General features: G+C 46.1%; 1 protein-coding gene across 2 annotated transcripts in view; it reads left to right on the top strand.

Annotated features, from left to right (window-relative positions):
• The window catches only part of ERICH1 (glutamate rich 1), a 47,386-nt gene extending 26,545 nt beyond the window's left edge, over positions 1–20,841 (top strand). The window contains exons 4-6 of one of the 2 annotated variants that reach the window (XM_060136559.1): positions 13,393–13,869; positions 16,461–16,655; positions 20,389–20,840. In XM_060136559.1, coding sequence (XP_059992542.1) covers positions 13,393–13,869; positions 16,461–16,655; positions 20,389–20,462 — 746 coding nt within the window. In that variant the 3' untranslated portion in view covers positions 20,463–20,840. Of the gene's footprint in view, positions 1–13,392; positions 13,870–16,460; positions 16,656–20,388 lie in introns of both variants that reach the window. The other variant, XM_060136560.1, reaches the window with a different exon arrangement.
• The last annotated feature ends 264 nt before the right edge of the window (positions 20,842–21,105 follow it).

Genomic DNA, 21,105 nt, shown 5'->3' with positions numbered 1-21,105 from the left:
TCAGCATTTCAGCGTTGGCTCTGGCAGTGAGCCTTCAGCAGCGCGGCCCCATGTCTTGCATGCGCATTGTTGAGAATGTAGGTGATCTTGGTGAGTGACAGGTCAGGTGCACTTACCTGGTTTGAAACCTGCTTTTCACAGCCACCACTTTCTCCACCATCATCTTCTCCTCTTTTCCTTAATTAAGTATTCTTGCTAGCTGTCCTTCTCTGCCTCCCCTTTCCAGCTTTCAGTGTCTCATCTCTTATCAGCAGGCGCTTGTCCTTGGAGCCGGACCCCGTGCGGCCAAAGGTGCGTCCCTCCTCTGCGGGCACGTGCATGCTGCCGTCATAGCAGCTTTGCAGAGGTCCTTTTTTCATAATGAAAAGGCAGGAGTTCCTGCCTGCCACTGCCAGCAGGTGAACTTCTGGAACCTCTACACAGAAACTTTACATTTACACATTTTACACAGAAATAAGAACCTCAGTTTGTTTTATAAACTAAAAAACAGGCCAGCCTCTAGGAAAGAGGGCCTTTTCTTCTGTTACTCCAACCTTTTTTTTTTTAAAAAAAGAAGAATATTTTGTTTTTCTTGACCACAGAAACACTTATTATAGAAAAGTCAAACATTACAGAAAACGCACAGGAAGTAAAACATCACCTAAGGCCACCAGGCTGAGACCCTCAGAAAACATCTTTTGAAACCTCTCCCCTGTGCATGTTGTATATGCATGCGCAGATTTTATAAAAGTTGTACCATATCATATAATGCATTATAAACCACTTTCCACACTTAATGTATTATGGAGGTTTTTTCACATTTCAGTGCATATAGATATATCACTTTTTAAAAGTAGCTGAAATCTATTTTATGAAAGCAACTTGTTTATAACTAGGCTCCCCTCCCCTGTACTGAAAGACATCTAGAACTTTGCCTGGTGCTCGATAAGCACTTTGCACATGAACATGATTGTACATACATGGTACATACATGCAGTAGTCTGATTCCTTCCTGAATATAAGCTCTTAGAAGTGGAAATATTGAGCGTAAGAGTCCATGTGTTTCTAAATTTGAAGACATAATAACAAACTGTCTTTCAGAAGGCTGTTCCAGTTCTTATCCCTGAAGGCAGCCTAAGGAGATCCCCTCTCTTCCATCGCCTGGACATTTTCAGTCTTTTAAATTTTAGTTAATTGTTTGGACAACATATATCTTACATTTTCATGTGAGAAAACTGTGTGTTAGGGAAATTCTTTCTAAGCCTAAGAGCCTAAATGACAGGTTTGACTGTGAAGAAATTTAAACTTTCTTTATGGCAAAGGGCACTATAAATAAGGTTCAGAGCAAAGGACAGAATAGGAGATGATCTTTGCACATTCCACAATAGATGAAAGTTAGCTTCCTTACCATATAACAAGATATTACAAATCAATAAGAAAAGAAAAGATCACCCCAGTAGAATGAGCAGAACAGATGGCGACACCCAGAGGGACAAATAATACTCACAAGCACCCTTGTATGGCTCCTGTTTATATATATATATATATATATATATATATGTATATATATATATATATATATATATATATGTATATATATATATATTTTTTTTTTTTTTTTTTGCGGTACGCGGGCCTCTCACTGTTGCGGCCTCTCCCGTTGCAGAGCACAGGCTCCGGACGTGCAGGCTCAGCGGCCATGGCTCACGGGCCCCAGCCGCTCCGCGGCACATGGGATCTTCCCGGACCGGGACACGAACCCCTGTCCCCTGCATCGGCAGGCGGACTCTCCCCTGTCCCCTGCATCGGCAGGCGGACTCTCAACCACTGCACCACCAGGGAAGCCCCTTTATATTTTTATATGAAATGTTTGACCCATCTGAGATATATTTTGTTAGAACAAGGTGTAGATCCATTTTTTAAAAAATAGATTTTCCTTTTTAAATCCTGCACTTTTTCTTCAGTTACCTGTTACTTTTCCTTGATGGTTTCGAAGCCATGTATGTGATGGACCACGTTCCACATCCACGGCTCTCTTCCCAGCTTCTGCTCACCCGTCTTCCCCGACCTGCATTCCTCAGCGGCTGCCCCGCTGGCTCGTGGGCTGGATGGGCCTTCACCATGGGGGCTTCCTCGTGCCTCTTTGCAGGCCGTTTTGTAGATGCAGCGTCCATCCCTGTCAGCAGGACGGCTGGGGATCCCTGCCCTCATCTGCACCTTCCCTGGGGCCACATGGGCATTGCAGAGCTGCACAGAGCTGAAGGGCCTTTCCAGGAGTCACGGGGCGCCCACGGAGGGGGCACTGCACCTGGGTCGGAGAAACCCGACCCATCTGGTTTCTTTCTTCTTTTTCCAGAAGAGCTTCTTAGTCGTGAATGAGTGATTCCCACGTTTACCGATCTGTACATCGATCCGTTATTCGTGCCTTATATAGCTATTTACATTTCTTTGTGACCTTTTCCAGTATTGATCTCTGGACTTCATGACGGCGCCACTGTTTGGTTTTTTTGGCTGTCATAACACACTTTATGAACTTTTTGCAGACAGCCAAGTTTGATGAGGGCTGAGACTCTCTAATTAGGTCATCTCCGCATTTCAGGAGCCACCTCCACAGAGTTCCCCGACCTGCATGTGCTGGGCTCCCCTGGTAAACGTCACCACCAGGAGGGCTCCCACGCCCTAGAAAGTGAACACCTGGGCAGAGTCTGGAATGCACGGCTTTCTTCTCCTTCCGCTGCCACAGCCCCACGCCACCTGTGAGGGTGCCCGGCCTCCTCCACACTCTGCCCTTTGCTCCTTCAGCTGCCGCTCCGAGAGGGTACAGTTAGGCCAGAATTCACTCCTTGAAGTCACTTCCTCCCGTCCCCGGGCCTCCAGGGCTGTGGGCTCGAGACTCAGCACCGTCTCGGGGTGCTCTGACCCAGGCGCCACCCTGGACCTGAGAATACTGGCCGGCTCCACAGTCCAGGGATGCACTGCGGGCTGGTCCCGCTGCACTGTCAGAGCTGTGTGTCAACTCTTCCCAATGTCCTTGTTCTCCTTGTGAGAACACGGGGGAAGCCTGGTCAGATGCCTGGTCACTTCCCTCGCTGCCGGCTGGTCGTCTGCTTTCCTTTTCCCTGGGCTGCGTCCCTGCAACAAAGTACACTCAACACCTGAAGCATTTAATAATTTCACACACCCGGAACTACTTCCTCTCTTTGTGCCTTTTCCAGAATTTATGTCTGTATTGAAGATACCTGCCTTTTTATAACTGAGTATAGCGTATCTATGATGTTATACGTTACTTTAGTTGTTGTAACAGTTATGTTCATTGCTTGCTGGATGCCAGCAATCTGGCATCTGTTTTTGGATCTGTGGTTTCAGTGACTGAGAGGTGCCCCTGTCCCTCCGGGTGTCTTTCTTTTTTTTTTTTTTTGCGATACGCAGGCCTCTCACTGCTGTGGCCTCTCCCGTTGCAGAGCACAGGCTCAGGACGCGCAGGCTCAGCGGCCATGGCTCACAGGCCCAGCCGCTCCACGGCATGTGGGATCTTCCCGGACCAGGGCACGAACCCGCGTCCCCTGCATCGGCAGGCGGACTCTCAACCACTGTGCTTGCTGTCTGGGCTGTTTCCCTGTTTTTCCTTGCTGGGATCTTGTTTTGGATCTTCCTCTGCAGATGTCTTCCTTTTCCAGATTTCCTATGAAATCTGACTTGCCTTTGGTTTTAATTCCTTCGCTAAGGTCTGTGGCGCAATTCCTCGGCGCGTCACCGTCACCATGGTGTCTCACTCTCAGGGTCCTCGTGGCCCCGCCTCTTCGGTGACTTTCTCGCTTACAGCTGCCCGCTCCAATGCTGTTTATAACGGGAAGCGAGACCCCCCCATCTGTCTGGCTCTCATCAGAGGGTGCAGTGGGGCACTGGCGGGGCGGCGAGTCAGTTTGGGACACTGAGCCCCTCTGCCTGGTGCCTCTGCCTCTGTCAGGGCTCATTCAGGCTCGTCGCGTCGCTCTGGATCTCCTCCTGTGACCTCTGCCCCTGCCTGCTAAAGTAGCCCAGGGGTTCCCGTCTGCTCCTTCCATTCATGTTCTTGCGAGTCGGTTCTGCTGGGGCCCAGCTCTGTGCTGGTCGGTGCGTGGGCTGCCGTTCGCTGACCTCACACACATCGCCTGTGTCCGTCTAAGACCTGCCACACTTGCTGTCACCTCCTTTGTTGATCTGCTCCCCCCTCCAGCCAGCCAGGCGGGATTGGGTCGGGTAAGGCTCCGGCTTCCTTCTAGCCTTTGCCCCCTGCTCGGTCCCTCCAGTGTGGGGACCTCTCCTCCATCCACATCCTTCCCTCCGCACGTCCTCTCTTGGCCTCCCTTACCCCGCCCCCCACCACGACACAGAAGTGCCCCCTCCCTTTGCCTTCCATCCAGTATCTGGTTATTTCTGTAACTTTCTTGCTCTTGCATCCTCACCTCCAGCCCCTGGGGGACGGAGCTCCGACTTGGCAGGTGGCAGAGTGAGAGTGAAGGGCCCTGGGTTTGCAGCCCCACTGTTGACTGTGGGTGCCATCTTCCTTACTTCCCTGAGCCTCAGTTTCCTTGGCCACCTGATGGGGTAATAATCCTGCACTAGCACACCACATGCTTGCTGTGCCAATTAGATTGGGTTTGTACAAAGCTTGTTCAAGCGTGAGCACTGCCAGCTCTTAATTCCCTGAGGCACCAGCGCCTGCTGGTGTTAAGTCTTCAGTCAATATTTGATGAACCAAGTTGCGTAATTATTTATAAAAACAGCCTGCAAATAAGGAGCAGTCCTCTCTCCTCGTATAATCACTCGTATAATCACAAGTGGTTGACTGTATTGACATGGTTTTTGTGTTCAAATCAAGCTGCAAAGTCATTAAAATCAAGTCATTTTGATGGAAAGCTATTATGATTAGTATTCTAATAGCAGGCTCTGGTTGAAATAGTTATTAACTTCATGTTAACTTTTGGAAGCATGAGCTAAATGCACAGTTCTAATGTGGTTTCGTTGTGAGTCAACCATCCTTTCAATGAGTTTTGACAGCTTTAGGCCGCAGTTCTAAGGCAGATCCATCTTCAGATCTCACTGGCTCTGTTTGGGCTGAAGAAACCCTGATGCGTGATTTCTCTGAGCTTCCCAGGTGCAGAGCACAGCAGGCACTCTAGCTTGTTTGACTAATAAGGTGCAGTTTTCACCAGAGGCCACCGGAGTCAAGGTAGAGTCCTAGGCAGGCTCTCAGCAGAGATTCTCTGACTGGCGCCACGTTCCATACACATACTCTCTCAAGGGCGCAGCAAAGCCAGACTCAGAGTTAGCAGGCTTTCATTCTTGTCCCGGTGATTTATTGAAATGAGACTTAAGACATGTAATTGTGTGAAAGCCTTTCCTTTCTCACAGGTTACTTTGGGGCATCTGAGGGACAGTAGAGGTGGTGTCATTCTGAACCACTCTTTTCTCTCAGTGAGTCGAGAACCCTCACTTAGACCAGCTGCCTCTGCCATGCACTGTCAACAATGTGACATAAAAGGCTAGACACGGAAGAGAGTTCATGCGTTCTTAGAGCACCTAAAAAGACCTAGATTGTTTCTAGAAGACTAGAACTATTTTGTACGCTCATGTTTTTGTTTCTTTGGCATCTTATTGGCACACACACCTGATACCCTGGATTCCTCTCAGTCACAGTGGAGTGAGCTTGCATAGCTTTAGATGTATGATTGACCAAGGACTATGTGGGTCAGAATATTAATTTTGAAATAATTTACCAGTGGAGTCTGCACAGCTCTTTAACCTGTCTTTATAAAAAAAGAAAACCCACATTTGTTCAGATTGCCATTTATTTTCTTAAAGTATATATTTAATTTCCAAACCATTGTTGGCACATATTCATAAGAAACTTGGATTAGAGAAATATTTAGATCTTGGTAAACCCGTACACCACCTTAGCTTATTGTTAAGCGAAAGAATTACAATAATGGAACAGATTATGAATACTTCTTTGGATATTGATTAATATTTCTTCAACTAATAAAATTTATTGATTAATATTTCTTCAACTAATAGACATTCCATAAAGAGATACTGAGAAAAGAAGGTGGGAAATTATTTAAGATGAAGATATCCACTCTTGGCACTTTATTCAGCATAGTATTGGAAGTCCTAGCCGGAGCAATTAGACAAGAAAAAGAAATAAAAGGCCTCTAAATTAGGAAGGAAGAAGTAAAACTGAGTCTATTTGCAGATGACATGGTTTTATATATTAAAAACCCTAAAGACTCCACCAAAAAAAAAAAAACTGTTAGAATGAACAAATGAATTCAGTCAAGTTGCAGGGTACAAAATCAGTTTACAAAGATCAGTTTCATTTCTTTACACTAACAACTACCAGAAATTAGAAAAACAGCCCAATTTACAATTGCATCAAAAAGAATAAAATTCCTAGGTAGGAATAAATTTAATGGAGGTGAAAGATCTATACATGAAAACTATAAGACATTGATGAAGGAAATTGACAATGACAAATGTAAATAAATGGAAAGATATTTCATGCTCGCAGATTGGAAGAATTACTATTGTTAAAATGTCCATACTACCCAAAGCAATCTACAGATTCAGTGCAATCCCTATCAAAATTCCAAGGGAATTTCTCACAGAAATGGAACAAATAATCTTAAAATTTGTATGGAACCACAAAAGACCCTGAATAGCCAAAGCAATCTTGAGAAAGAAGAACAAAGCTAGAGGTAACATGCTTTCTGACCTCAAACTATATTACAAAGCTGCAGTAATCTGAACAGTGTGATATTGGCATAAAAACATACACATAGACCAATGGAACAGAATAGAGAGCCCAGAAATAAACCCACACATATATGGTCAATTAATTTACAACAAAGGAGCCAAGACTGTACAATGGGGAAAGGACAGTTTCTTCAATAAATGGTGTTGGGAAAACTGGACAGCCACATGCAAAAGAATGAAACTAGAACCCTGTCTCGCACCATACACAAAAACTAACTCAAAATAAATTTAAGACCTGAATGTAAGAACTGAAACCATAAAACTCCTAGAAGAAAACATAAGTGGTAAGCTCCTTGACATCAGTCTTGGCAGTGACTTTTAGGATTTGACACCATCTGTATCCTAAAATAATGAGGTAGCATAAGAATCTTGCGAATTCTGAATGTAAATTCCATTGCATTTTCACAGGCAGTCAGATTCTTAATCTCAAGGTAATCAGAGCCAAACAGGAGACTACTTGCAACAAAAGCATCCGGTGTGAAGTAGCAGTTGGTCATGGTAGAGCCAGAGTGATGGATCTCCTCCGTGCCCAGAGGCTGACCTTGTGAAGGTGACCTTACACCCTGCTCCCTGCTTTGTCCTGGGCCATAGAAGCCATTGGCTGCGTGTGAGACTTGGCTTAACTCATTGACAGCCCAAGGAACTCCCTGTTAGTAAAAAGTCAAGAGTCCCAGACTTCCTACCTAAGTTCACCCTAATCTATCTGACTGGGAGAGAGAAAGCCTGACTATGAGAGTCCTTTCTGGTTGTATGAATACCGAGGAGTGACTCTGATGATCAGCAGATTTAAACGCACCACGTGTAGCCATACTTCAGTCTCCAAAGGACAGTTGATTCATATTTGTGGAAACGATAAATAAGCAGCTTTTGCTCTTGACTTCCAGAGCACATGGGTTCTGTCCCCTGATTGCACCGTCTCTTTCTGCACTGTGGCTGGATCTGATATAATGAGCTCTTTGTTTGAACCTTGTGTGTCAGACATTGGAGGAACAACCATGATGATAACACAACCCTTACTGCTGTAGAGCTTAGAGGTTAGGGAGTGGAACAAAGTCAGTAACAGACTTTGTCATTCAGTACTACGTGTTATTAGCGATAGAGACCAAGCGCCATAGGAGCACAGCGGATGGAGAAGCTAACCTTGGGAAGTCTTATAAAGCACTTGAGATTGGAACTGGTAAGAAAAGCTTGGCTCATAAACAAGAGGAACGATTTAATTTTCGACAGAGAATGAAGAATCATGAAAAGGTCTGGTATGTTTGGGGTAGAAAATGTTATAAAGGGTCAAATTTATCATTTTTCCATATCTTTATAAATTATGTTACATTACTCGGAGTTCTGCATGTAACCCAGCCAAACAGCTACGTTCTTTTTAAAAGCAACTGACAAGGGATTAATCTCCAAAATATACAAGTAGCTCATGCAGCTCAATATCAGAAAAACAAACAGCCCAATCCAAAAATGGGCAGAAGACCTAAATAGGCATTTCTCCAAAGAAGACATGCAGATTGCTGACAAACACATGAAAAGCTGCTCAACATCACTAGTTATTAGAGAAATGCACATCAAAACTACAATGAGGTATCACCTCATACCAGTTAGAATGGGCATCATCAGAAAATCTACAGACAACAAATGCTGGAGGGGGTGTGGAGAAAAGGGAACGCTTTTGCACTGTTGGTGGGAATGTAAATTGATACAGCCACTATGGAGAACAGTATGGAGGTTCCTTAAAAAACTAAAAACAGAACTACACATACGACCCAGCAATCCCACTCCTGGGCACATACCCTGAGAAAACCATCATTCAAAAAGAGTCATGTACCACAGTGTTCACTGCAGCTCTATTTACAATAGCCAGGACATGGCAGCAACCTAAGTGTCCATCAACAGATGAATGGATAAAGAAGATGTGGCACATATATACAATGGAATATTACTCAGCCATAAAAAGAAATGAAATTGAGTTATTTGTAGTGAGGATGGACATAGAGTCTGTCATACGGAGTGAAGCAAGTCAGAAAGAGAAAAACAAATACCGTATGTTAACACATCTATGTGGAATCTAAAAAAAAAATGGTTCTGATGAACCTAGGGGCAGGACAGGAATAAAGGCGCAGACGTAGAGAATGGACTTGAGGACATGGGGAGGGGGAAGGGTAAGCTGGGACGAAGTGAGACAGTGGCATGGACATATATACACTCCCAAACATAAACTTGGTAGCTAGTGGGAAGCAGCCGCATAGCACAGGGAGATCAGCTCAGTGCTTTGTGTCCACCTAGAAGGGTGGGATAGGGAGGGTGGGAGGGAGACGCAAGAGGGAAGAGATATGGGAATATATGTATACGTATAGCTGATTCACTTTGTTATACAACAGAAACTAACACAACATTGTAAAGCAATTATACTCCCATAAAGATGTTAAAAAAAATTATGTTCAATTATGTGTAGCCATTGCCCAGTGATCTGTAGGTTATGCTGGAAATGTTAAAAGAAGAAAATTAACAGATCTTTGTATCGATTTTAATGCCTACATATCATATCTAGGTATTAACATGCATTACTGTTTTTCAAAAGAAATATTGAACCGTGTCTGTGTGAGTTAACTGGATATTCTCCACGCTAAGTCGCATCAAGATATACTTAGGAAACAGACACAAAGATGTCTCCTTTGGGGAAAAGGCCTCTAAGCACCGGCTGCCGAGGTAGATGTGAACCCATGTCGGGTAGCACACAATTAGGGTGGTGAAGTCCTCCTGCAGTAACCACTGTCCCTCATCTGTGAGAAAACGAGAGACTCAAGCAACAAATATGTAGCGTCGAAAGGGCATTGAGTGATGAGTATTTCTTCAGATCAAGTAATTAGTCCTGTCAGTTACCATGAACAAGACGCGGAAAGAGCAGGGTGGCCGTGTGACTTCTGGCCCCGGGAGCCGGATGTCCCCAGCCATTGCCTCCTGCACGAGCCCGTGGTGAGCGTCCCGGACGGTGCCATGCTGTCCAGAAGCAGAAGGACTCCCCCACCTCCGGGACCGTGCGCCCTGGGAGTGATGCAGGGGCATGAGCTGAGGTGGAGACTCGGGTGCCACGTCTGCTGACCCCAGGGCAGCATGGGCGCCCCTGCTTCGGCCTCTGTGGAGCCCTCATTACGGGGAGGCCCAGGGACAGCGAGGCTCCCTGCTGCTCTGGGGCTGCAGTTCCAGTGTCCGGTGGGGTCCTTGGGGTTGGTGCTCTCTGCCCAGCTTGGCGCTCGCCAGCGTTACCTTGCGACCCTGGTTGCCATGCGGGTGAGCGTCCTCCTTGCCGCACTCGCGTCCTGCTTCTGTGTCTGCAGGCTCCCATGCAGCCTGTCTGTAGGGCCTGGGGGCCTTTTGGACTTACAGTGGTGCCGTCTGTAGCTGGCGTCCCCGTGAGGTCTGACACTTTCCCTCCTCTTGTTGCATCGCCAGGGCCTCCGGCAGGGAAGCAGCAGGGTGAGGGCGCCACGTGCAGTGTCCCTGCGGGATTTTCTCACCTTCTATCGCATTTCGCATTTCCCTTACATTTCTAGTTTGCTACACGTTTTCATGATTTGTTGGTGTTAATATTGATTGAATACTTTATATCACTACAATAAAACGGTTAATATTTTGTTTAGAAGTTTTGTATTGCTGTTTAGGAGAGGGGTTGGCCTGCAACCTTCCCGTCTTTCAGTGTCCTCATCAGGTTTTGAAAGAACTGTGTTGTCCTCACAAAGCGTGTGGTCACCGTCACTGTGTCTGTTCTCCAGAAATGTTTTGTATGTTGGGCGTTTGTTTCTTCCTTAAATGTTCCTTAGAAGTCAGGTGAATCCACCTAGGCCTGAAGTTCTTTTGTGGGATTATTTTTAACTAAAGATTCAATTTTGTAATAGATACAGGACTATTAAGATTTTCCGTTTCTTCATGTGTCCAGTTTGGTATGTTGTACTTTTCTCAGAATCCTCCATTTCATACAAACTATGTAATTTATTTGCATAGAGTTGTTCATAGAGCCATCTTATTGGTCCTTTCGCGCCTACAGGATGTATGTTAACACACGCCTTCACCCCACGCTGGCCTTTATGTGTCCTCTGCTCGTCCCGTCCAGTCTTGCACTGTTCGTCTGTTTTCTTTCTTCACAGTGTCAGTGCCGGTTGCTGTCTCTCTGTTGGGTTTTCTTTTCTCTTCCTTTATTTTGTGCTCCTCTGATGGTTATTTCTTTCCTTCTGCTTTCCTCAGGTATAAGTTGCTGTTGTTTTTCCAGCTTCTTTCTTACTTATATGATTGATTTTTAGCCTTTTTTCTTTCCTGACATATTTAAGATTATAAATTCACCTTTAAGTAGAATTTAGTGACATCCCATGTTTTGAGTTGTCATAATTTCATCAAGTTTAAAATAATAATTTTTCCTTATTATGAAAGCAGTATCTGCTCAATGTCCTACAGTTGGAAATCAGAAAAATACAATGAAAAAAAAAAACCTACAGTCATAGCACCCAGAAACCACAGTTAACCCCACAGGTCTGGCATCTGGACCTTCAGTATCTCAGTGTGTATTAAGTTTTCCTCTTAAGAAGTGTGCACACACACTTATATGAAAAAGTATGATACTCTTGTGTTTTACACCCTTTTTTGCTACCTCCTCCTTCTCAAATTCCTGTTTTATAGTCTTTTAGAGTAGCAGGCTGATAGCACAATCATCCTCACAGGGCAGCATGCGTGCTGTGCTCTCACCATTTGCAAAGAGAGATGAACCGGAGGGTGACGTCAGTAATTGGCTCGGCTGGAAGGGCCTGGAGAATGGAGATACCAGGGAATAAATGAGAGCAGCTCTCCGGATGCCATTCTTGGTGGACAGTGAGGATGCCCCCAGATGACTGCACGCTGGTCCCCAGATGGCTTTACTGTGACTTGATAAAGCATCCTATGGATGACTTCTTTTCCAAATCAATAAAGGCAAGAATAGACCCCAATGAGGAGAAATGTAATTTTTTCTTTTTTTAAACTGAATCTGGAAAATTTTTTAAATTCCATAAGCAGTGGTCATTTTTCAAACATTAATATTTTACAAGAGCAGCTCAAGGGCCAGCTATTCAGAGATACTCATGAATCACGTGTCTGTCAGCAACACTAAGCAGGTCTCTAAAATCAGTTAATATCAACTTTCAAATGAAATAGGAAAATGCTGTGTTCAATCATCCACTGGTGATTGAGAAGAGAGAGAAAATGTATCAAGTATGGGACTGTATGACAGTGTCATGTCGTGATTTTATGAGGAGTAATTTGGGCTTCATGCCAAGTTGCAGGCAGCACCAGGTCTCCTGGTTGTCACGTGTATCAAGAGAAAACCGAGGACTCTCATTCCAGAGTCAGGGGAGGACGCTCCCCGTATCCAGAGGCAGTGTCTGGTTTGATGATGACGCGAAGCTGCAGGGGAGGGGGCCTTCTGTGTCACACAGGCCGGGGGGGGCGGGTGGACGCTTGTTTAAATGCGCAGGTGGGAGTTTGGCTGCATAAATAGACTCAGAGCCCAGAACAAGAGAAGAAGCCCCCTCCACAGATCAGAGGGTGTGACCAGCGTGTTCCGAGTCTCAGGCCCCTCATCACAGGAAACACAGCGCAAGGACCACGCGGCATCTTCTGTCTGACGTCAGCGGCAGATCAAAGCCTTAGAGTGCAAATTACAGGGAGAGGGATCTTCATTCCACGTAGTGACGCACAGTGTCTCAGAAGTCTCACGCATGGTGTTTGATTTCTCACCATAACCTGTGGTGGGCCTAAGGAGAACCTGTGAGAAGTGAGGGTTGTTGAGAAGAAGCGTCTGAGCGTTGATGGCAGCACCGCCGTCCTTGGTTGGCTGGGACAGAGCAGGTGGGCGCGTGTGGGCAGCAGCGGGTGTGCTGGGCGTGCACCGGGCATGTGCTGAGCATGTGACGGGCATGCACTGCCACGAGGGTGCGGGGATGGGGTGGACGGGGCAGGATTGGCATGCGGGTCGTCCCTCTCAGGCCCCACGTCCACCGCAGGCCTTACCACCCCACGTCCACTCCAGACCTTGTCTGTTGCGTGGCAGTGACTGCCACATCTTGACCATGTCACTTACCTGCCGAGAGCCCAAACGTCATCTTCATTCATATGGGACCCATTGCTGATGCGGATGGGCAGGTCGTCACTGCTTGCTTCTCATCCTCACACACAAGTAACTCTTTAGAAGGTGCTAAAGGACACTTTAAAAAACATGAGAATTCATGTTTCTCTCCCCAAGACCACAGGCATGAAATTTTACTCTCGATCAAACTGCAACAACTCTTACATCCTTAAAATCATACCATATGTCATGATTGTAACAATGTTGAGTAAATACATATATACACACATACGCGTACACGTACATACACCTTTTTTGGAAGAACAAGTAGGTTATTTACTTCATGGTAAATCCTAGTATCCTCAACAGTGTACTTTGTTGGTATAAAGTTAAGAATCACTGAAGTAAATATTTTAAATTCCTTTTCTACTAAAATTACAAGATCCTAATGGAAAATTTATCTAGCCTAGTAAGTTTGTTATGGTTCCATTTTACAGAAAATTGTTATATTTGAATTTTTGTTTTTATAGATCAGGATCTTCAGGCTCAACCAAAGAGAAGAAGAATTAGAAAGCATAATTCAAAGAAAAAATTTAAAAATCCCAGTAACATTCCTCTAGAACAAGCAGAATTAGAGAAACAGCAGAGTATTTTGCAAGAAAAATTGCAGCCACACAGCCACAGCCACACAGATGGCCCTACAATAAGCAAAAATAAAAAAAGGAAACTGAAAAAGAAACAGCAAATTAAAAGGAAGAAAGCAGCTGGCTTACTAACAGGAGTCTCTGGCGTCAACTTCATGTACCAGCCTGAGGAGACCAGCAGTGAGCAGGGCGACGTGAGAGTGAGTGATGGAGAGGACGGCGCAGACGGGGAGGGAGGGGGCCCGGATGCCGAGGAGGAAGGAGCCACAGACGCCGGGAAGGAAGACGTTAAAAGTACCAATGAAAAGGCAGATGGTATCCTGAACTTTTTGAAGTCAACACAAGAAATTTATTTTTATGATGGTATGTTTTTTCCTGTTGTTCTTTTGAATAATGGCATCTACTTCTTTGGAAAATTAAGCAAATGTAAAATATTTAAATGTTTAAAATACAAAACATTAAAAATATTCAGTATTCAAAATAAGTCATTAGTTTTGAGGCAAAAATCCAAATATTTAAATTCATCCCACCAAAGATCTGGGCTGGCCCCCTGCTCTAGGCTCACCAGGGGAAACAGCCAGCCCATTAGAGGTGTGGGTCCAAACGAGGGTGGTCTCATCATCCTCATTTCTCTAAGATCCAACTTCAGAATATGGTGCTATTCTCAGCTCTATGTTTAAAGAAAAGATAAATCCAAGTTGGAGACTTTGATGAATTCTTGCTCATTTTCATCGGCTAGTAGAGAGGTGAAGGAAGCACAGCTGTCTCTCTCTCGGACACACGTTGATTTGCTTCCCCAATGTGTGGCTTAGTGATTTGAGATTTTTCACTAAGCATATTGGACCACTATTTGTACTGATATAGGAGCTGAGGTTTATCCTGGGATTTATTCTGACGGGTGATAATCCCTCACCTTTGTGTGGAGCCTAACAGACAGCAGCCCTGAGGGTCAGGAAGGAGCAGGTGCTGGCTCGGTGCCAAGAACAGAAGTGCTGGGATAACTGCCACCATTCTGATCTGTCCCTGGGAGATTCAGGGGATGTGGTGGGCTTAGTGCATCGAACCTCCAGTATGACCAAGATGGAGAAATACTGCCTATGTGATAACTGGAGGGGTAAGGGATGGACTTAAACAGTGATGCGAAAACACCATGATTAACGGGTCCATTTTAACCAAGATTGACCCTTTTCCTCTTTTGCTTGTTTATCCACATTTTGTGTTAAGTTGAAAACATCCTTAACGAATATCCACATGAGACTAATAGGAGGACGTGGCGGAGACACTGCAGAGCAGAAGTAGGCTTCAGAGAGATCTCAGTAGATTATCCATTCTCTGCGTGAGGGAGTAGCTTGTGGCAGACAGCCCTCCTGCCAAGAAGGACTGAAGTTTAAAGTGTACTTGGAGTTTTAAGAGCTGCTGAGGAAAAGCCCTTGTGACAAATCCCAGAGGAGGTGAACCACAGGCCGGGTGAGCCAGAATGCTGCTGCCCTCCTTCCCTCAAGGTGTCTGCCAGTTTGGACAGGGGCTTGGGCAAGGGTCCAGGGGAAGGGGCAGTGCAGCCTGGAGAGCAGGCAAACCAGCAGAGCCCCAGTGGTCTCACAGGTCTGGGGGGGAATGTGGAGGGCCCAGGGTCGGCCAGCTCTGTAAGAAAGGAGGGTCAGAGACCAGAGCAAAGCTCTGCTTGTCCCCCCTCAAAACCTTGGCCAAGACCTGAACTGTGGGATGGGAGGAGGGCAACCAGGCAGACCTCTTCCACATGGCAGGGCGGCCTTTGTGGCGTCCTGAGGGACCAAGCAGGCAGGGCTAACCTGACCCTCCAGCGCAGCACGCAGGCCACGCGCTCAGGTGCAGGTGGACAACTGCCGGCCAGACGTGCAGCCACCCTGTGGTCAGTTCAGTCGCCTGCCCCTTCTCTGTCTGCCGAGCAGAGGCAAGGGGGGACCCTCTCTGGAGGAAAATGTCGTTCGCCAAGACCCTGCAATTTTCATGTTCATTCAAAGGAGTGTGTCAGACACAGCAAGAGACCGGACCATACGACCGAAACCATGAGGAAAAGAGCAGCAGAAAGAGGCCACGGGGTGGAGACGCTGATGTTACCAGACAAGGGACTTAAAATAGCTATGATCTAGATGTCCAAGAAGTAGGGAGAAGATGGAGAAAAAACGTGAAAAGCGGAGACTTTCACCAGATAATTTGAATCTATTAGGATAATCAAACAAATTCTAGACCTGAGAAATATAATAACAAATTAAGGACTCAAAGACGAGTTCAGACAGCAGATTAGATTCAGCATAAAAGAGAATTAGTAACTGCAAGGCAGGCTGAAGGAAGTATCCAGAGTGAAGGAGGGAGAGGAAAGGATGGAAAACACAGAAGGAGCATAACAGCCACATGGGCCCGAAGGAGCCTCACCCATGGGACTGGGGCACAAGGGACGTGTAAGAGGTGGCAGCTGGGAGTTTTTCAAAGTTGAAAAAGACCATGAAGTCACAGATTCTAGGCATCCTGTGAACACCAACCAGGATAGTGCAGAAATGGCCTCAGCATGATGTAGGCCTGCCGCCGGCCAGCAGTGGGGACAGTGCTGTGCTCATGGGGCAGCCTCCTTGGCTTCCTTGAAGCATCCCAACTGCCCAGCAGCTTCATGCTGTTTGTAGATGCCTGACACCATCGGAGGGCTTGGTTTCATGTGTTTCCCCTGCTGCGTGCGTGGATTCCGGTACATGGAACACTCAGAGCTGCTTTACGAGATCGGTGCCCGTAACACACCACCTTTCCACTGTGGTTCAACAGTTGTATTTTGTGGTTTGCTTCTCAAAGTTCTGTTCTGATTGTCTCTCAAACACATCGTTCTAAATAGAAATATACGTTTGAGGCTTTCTTTAGGAGGTGAGAGCTTATCTTCAGTTTGTAAGAGTAAAAATGCATTTCTAAGTGACCCTGTCTTTGTTTAGGTGTCTCCAAGGATTCGGACTCGGCTGTCTTCATGGAGACCAGTGGAGAGCTATTTAAATATCTTGAAACTCACAGCATGCCCTCCTCAGATGTGTTCATTCTGGATCACATGAAAACGCTGTTACTTTTGCAAGATACTGAAAGATTGAAGAGTGCCCTGGAAGTGTTCCCAGAACATTGCAGGATGCCACCTGGTATGTACTGTGCACTTTATTCATTGTGCTGCTTTAGACACTTGTCTAGGATTTGCCTCTGAAAAACTTACTCTCTAGCAAAGCAGTCCTGAATCAGAAAATATAAGGATGCACATATGGCTTGAGGAATAGATTCCCACAGAGGAATATGCTTCTTGCATCTCTCTTGCTATAAAAATATCTCTCATGATATATGCAGATATGCGTGTACAATCTAATTCTCCAGACTTGTGAGCTCCACTCTTAGGACCAAATCCTTATTAGTTTAAATGGAAGTGAAAGAGTTCATTTCTTTTTCCCTTTTCCTTTTCCTCTGCTAGATTTGGAGAAGGTACATTTTTTCTGTCCTCCAAATGTCTTGGTCTGCCTTCCTGGACCCTACAGTAAAAAGGGAGTTGAACTATAAGATGATTTCTCTTTTGTTACTTCCTCAACCTTTGTTGGGTGCCCATTTCATGCAGACTGTAGAGTGCTGGGCCGACTGTACTTGTGTCTTCACAATGCCATGGGTGGGGCTTCACACTGGCAGCTTGAAGTCCCACCGGGCCACGGTGGGAATACTCCGGCCGCAGAAATCTGTAAACACTGAGTATCAGACGATCAGGACTTTTTGGAGAGCACCTGCACAGCATGGAGCAGAACTCCGTGCCAGACCCAAGACAGGCACTGGGCAAACTTTTAGTTGAGTGAATGGAAGTGATTCTGCAGATTACCTTGGGGCAGTAATCTCAAAATGAGTACAGTGCATGGTTTTTCTCCTTGGAAACCTCATAGTATAGCTAAAGAGTCAAGACTGACATGTTTAAAAAGCCACATATCACATTTCGTCACATGAAATAACAGTAAAGCCAGCCGTAAAGCAATACGGCACCAGTATAATTAGCAAGGGGCTGGCGGGAGTTGACGAGACCCCTGCGCGTTGGGGTCGCCAGGAGGACCTGCCTCCCCCGTACGTCCAGTAGTGATCTGTTAGGGGGCCTCATCTGCCCTGCCTGTGCGGCCCTGGTCCCGCCGCGGGTCTTCAGGGGAGAGCGCCCTGCCCTTCGGGGCTTACGTTCTAGTGGGGGATGGAGGAAGCCAGACCGAGAAGTCAGTGAGGTGTGCTTCGTACAGCTGAGCCCACGGAGAAGACATGGGGGGGGGCGGGGTCTTGTGGGGAGGGGAGCGAGGGGTCAGAAGCGGGTGGGAGAGGAGCCGGGGACCGGGTCACGTCGGGCCCTGGAGGTTGTGCTGAGTTTGTTGGCCTTTATCCTGGGTGACGTGGGGCCGCTGGAAGGCCAGCCTGTTGGGTCTGACTGCACTTAGCAAGATCTCTCCGGCCATCACGTTCGGACTAGAGAAGGGATCGGGGACAGCGGGGGCTTCGGTCATACTCCCGGGCGCGGTCAGATTTGTGTCGGCTGTGAAGGTGGACTCAGTAGGGTTTGCCGACTGACTGGACGTGGGCGTCTGTGACCCAGAGCCCTGCACGAAGCCTGCAGCGCATCATGAGGCAGGAGGGGCAGCCACAGGAGCAGGTGGGGTGTTGAGCTGGGCCGACTGGAGGTTCCTGTCGGACGTCCAGGTGTGGGGACTTAGGCCTGGGAGAGCCACTGCCAGTCACCCTCACAGAGCAGCCTGGGGTCCGGGGGGACAGAGGCTTTGTCAGAGCGGGACCAGAGATGGGGTGAAGGTGGCGCCTTCGGGGGGGTTGCCTCGAGGAGTAGGACCAGAGGTGGTATGGGAGGAGTGAGAACCGGTGGGCTGCCAGTGGGAGCAGCTCTGGGAAGGGAGACCCTCAGGCAGGGGAGCAAGTGCTGGCAGAGCCCTGCTCCTGCCGGGGGCGCCACAGGGCCACTCGGGACCCCCAGCCCCGTGATCCAGTGTTTGCTCCTTTCCTTACTGCTGGTTGTTGGGCCTGCTGTATTCAGTATTTAAAAATGTACATTTCCGGGCTTCCCTGGTGGCGCAGTGGTTGAGAGTCCGCCTGCCGATGCAGGGGACACGGGTTCGTGCCCCGGTCCGGGAAGATCCCACATGCCGCGGAGCAGCTGGGCCTGTGAGCCATGGCTGCTGAGCCTGCGCGTCCCGAGCCTGTGCTACACAATGGGAGAGGCCACAACAGTGAGAGGCCCGCGTACCGCAAAAAAATAATAATAATTTACATTTCTGTAAGAAATGTAAAAAGATCTACATTTCCATAATTTACATTTTCAGATTGCAAAAAGCCAATTTTATTAAGTTAAACTAATATGAAGTTTTTATGAGAGATGAAAATATATCATTTACAATTCAGTGGAGTTCCTCACACTGAAGACGTTCTTCACGCGTGGCTCTGAGATGCATCAGGAGAGCTTGGAACAGGGATTGGGGATTGAGTGGAAACGCTTCTCTTGCTTCTTACGTTGAAACCATTGGACAGGTTTTGCCTACAAGCACCTTAAGTAGTTGGTGGAACTAAAATTTATGCATGAAGCACTTTTCTGTGAAAATGGATTCCTTTTTAGTGCATGTAGGATGTGCAGTCAAAGTTTTTCTATGTTGAGCTACTTGGTAAAATGAAATCTTACAAATGGTGAAGCTTTATTTTCAAATATTGGTTCTGTCTAATTCAGATTTAGCATTCTGAAATTGTTTTCTTTTTCATAAAACTAGCTTATGAAGTTTAATTAGTAGCTGTATCTCTCCTGTCTATAGAGTAAGCCTGGAAATAGTAGCATTTAACAGCAGACACAGGGGGCTTTCTCTCTCTGCTGCCTCAACGATTGTTTTTCCTAGTTCACGGGTGTTTCATTGACCGGGGTGCAGCAGCCGTGTCCCGAGGCCGGTGCACGTGTTTTTACAGTTGGTCTCACATATTGCGTTCCGTCATCTGCATGTACATGCGCGTCATCATCTGTGGGGTTTTTATCATGCTCCGCGCACCATGAAGATGCTGCAGGCATCCTCGCCCTGGACCCTCTTGAGTCCTCTGTGCACACATTAGCCACCACCATCCTCGGGAGCCCGAGGCTGGGGGGCAGGGCAACTGGCCCGGGCAGGACGGGGGACGAGTTTGGAGGCACCTCAGCCACACTTCTGCATGGAGCGTGAGATGGGACCCCTCCCCGCAGTCCCAGCCTCTGCTCGAAAGTGCGTCTCGGGGCCTCAGCAGCAGTCGGCTGCCCCTCAGGCACCAGGATCTGAGCCAGACAGGGTGTGTGCTCTCAGGGTTGGAGCCTCCGGACCTGCGTCCCCCTCAGTGAGCATCTTTACGAGGAGTGAGGCCCAAAATGAGGGGCTGTGACCTCAGCTCAGGCCCTTTGCTGGGCTGTTCCTGGGACAGTTTCCTGAAACCTGAGTGCTGTCCCTTCCAGCTCATCTCACTTAGAATCCTGCTTCTAACGTCCTGCTGCTTTGTCCACCTTTGAAGTAAACTTCTATTTCTGTTTCATTTCAGTTTGTATGTGGTTTTCTTTGAGCTCAGATGTTAAGCTTGTAATATTGCGTGTGGTGTTATGGAGTTCAGCTCTAACTAACAGAACTTTTGTATCCAAGTGAAATACAAATATTCCAAACTCACCCATACTTTTATGGGATTTGCAAGCGTGCTGACAATCAACATCATTTCAACACCCGAGTTGTGTCTTATTAGATTATTTCAGGGTTTACTTTGGGCCTAAGGACTACTATCTACAAAATAATAATTTATAATTTTTCTTTTTGTTTGAATTTTTTGTTTTATTTTTTGTTCTGTTTTCTTTTTGCTTTCCAGACTATGCCCGAGTAATCTCAGCTTTCTTTAATTATTGGATCACACATATCCTTCCTGAGAAAAACAATGAATAAAATCAGTACATCTATTTAAGAAGAGCTAATATTTGACAAGAAAATAGGAAAGGCAGATATGAAATGGGCTGAGACTTAATTTCTATACACAGAGAAGATGAAATTCTCTAAGTTTTCTTTGTAACCCAAACCCTGGGAACTTTGAGGACATTTCAGTTCATCTGTTTGTACATAATAGGTAGATGTAATCTGAGACTTTAAGTGAGAAATTGGGATAAAATTGAAAATTTCTTTGAAATTGTGTGTGTCTTAAATTAAAGAATGGACATTCTGTTAAATTGAATAAACTGTATAGTTTGAAGCTGTATATATATTTTTATAAAGTTTTAAATCACTTTGTGTCTGAAAGTTTGTTTTAAGAATGTCGTATGGATATTAAAACGTTCATGGTTAAGTAGTTTGATTCTAGTTGAATTTATTGATTGTTTTCTTCTTTTTTTCCTCTTTACTTTGAGAAGAATATCAAGAACATGTTTTTCCTGTTTGATCTTCCTTTTGTCACAGAAGCCGTCACCAGTTTTCAGTGAGACTGAGTTTTAAAAACACCAGTCAATCAATCGATGCAGCGTCTTAGGATTGGCACTGTCTCTATACATGAAAATATACTTTTTTATTGTGGCAAAATATACATAACAAAGTATGC

This window comes from Lagenorhynchus albirostris, chromosome 21 (genome assembly GCF_949774975.1).
Source record: "Lagenorhynchus albirostris chromosome 21, mLagAlb1.1, whole genome shotgun sequence".
Classification (NCBI taxonomy): domain Eukaryota; kingdom Metazoa; phylum Chordata; class Mammalia; order Artiodactyla; family Delphinidae; genus Lagenorhynchus; species Lagenorhynchus albirostris.
The sequence above is the reverse complement of the archived record's forward strand: the minus strand, read 5'-3'. Positions and strand labels throughout refer to the sequence as shown.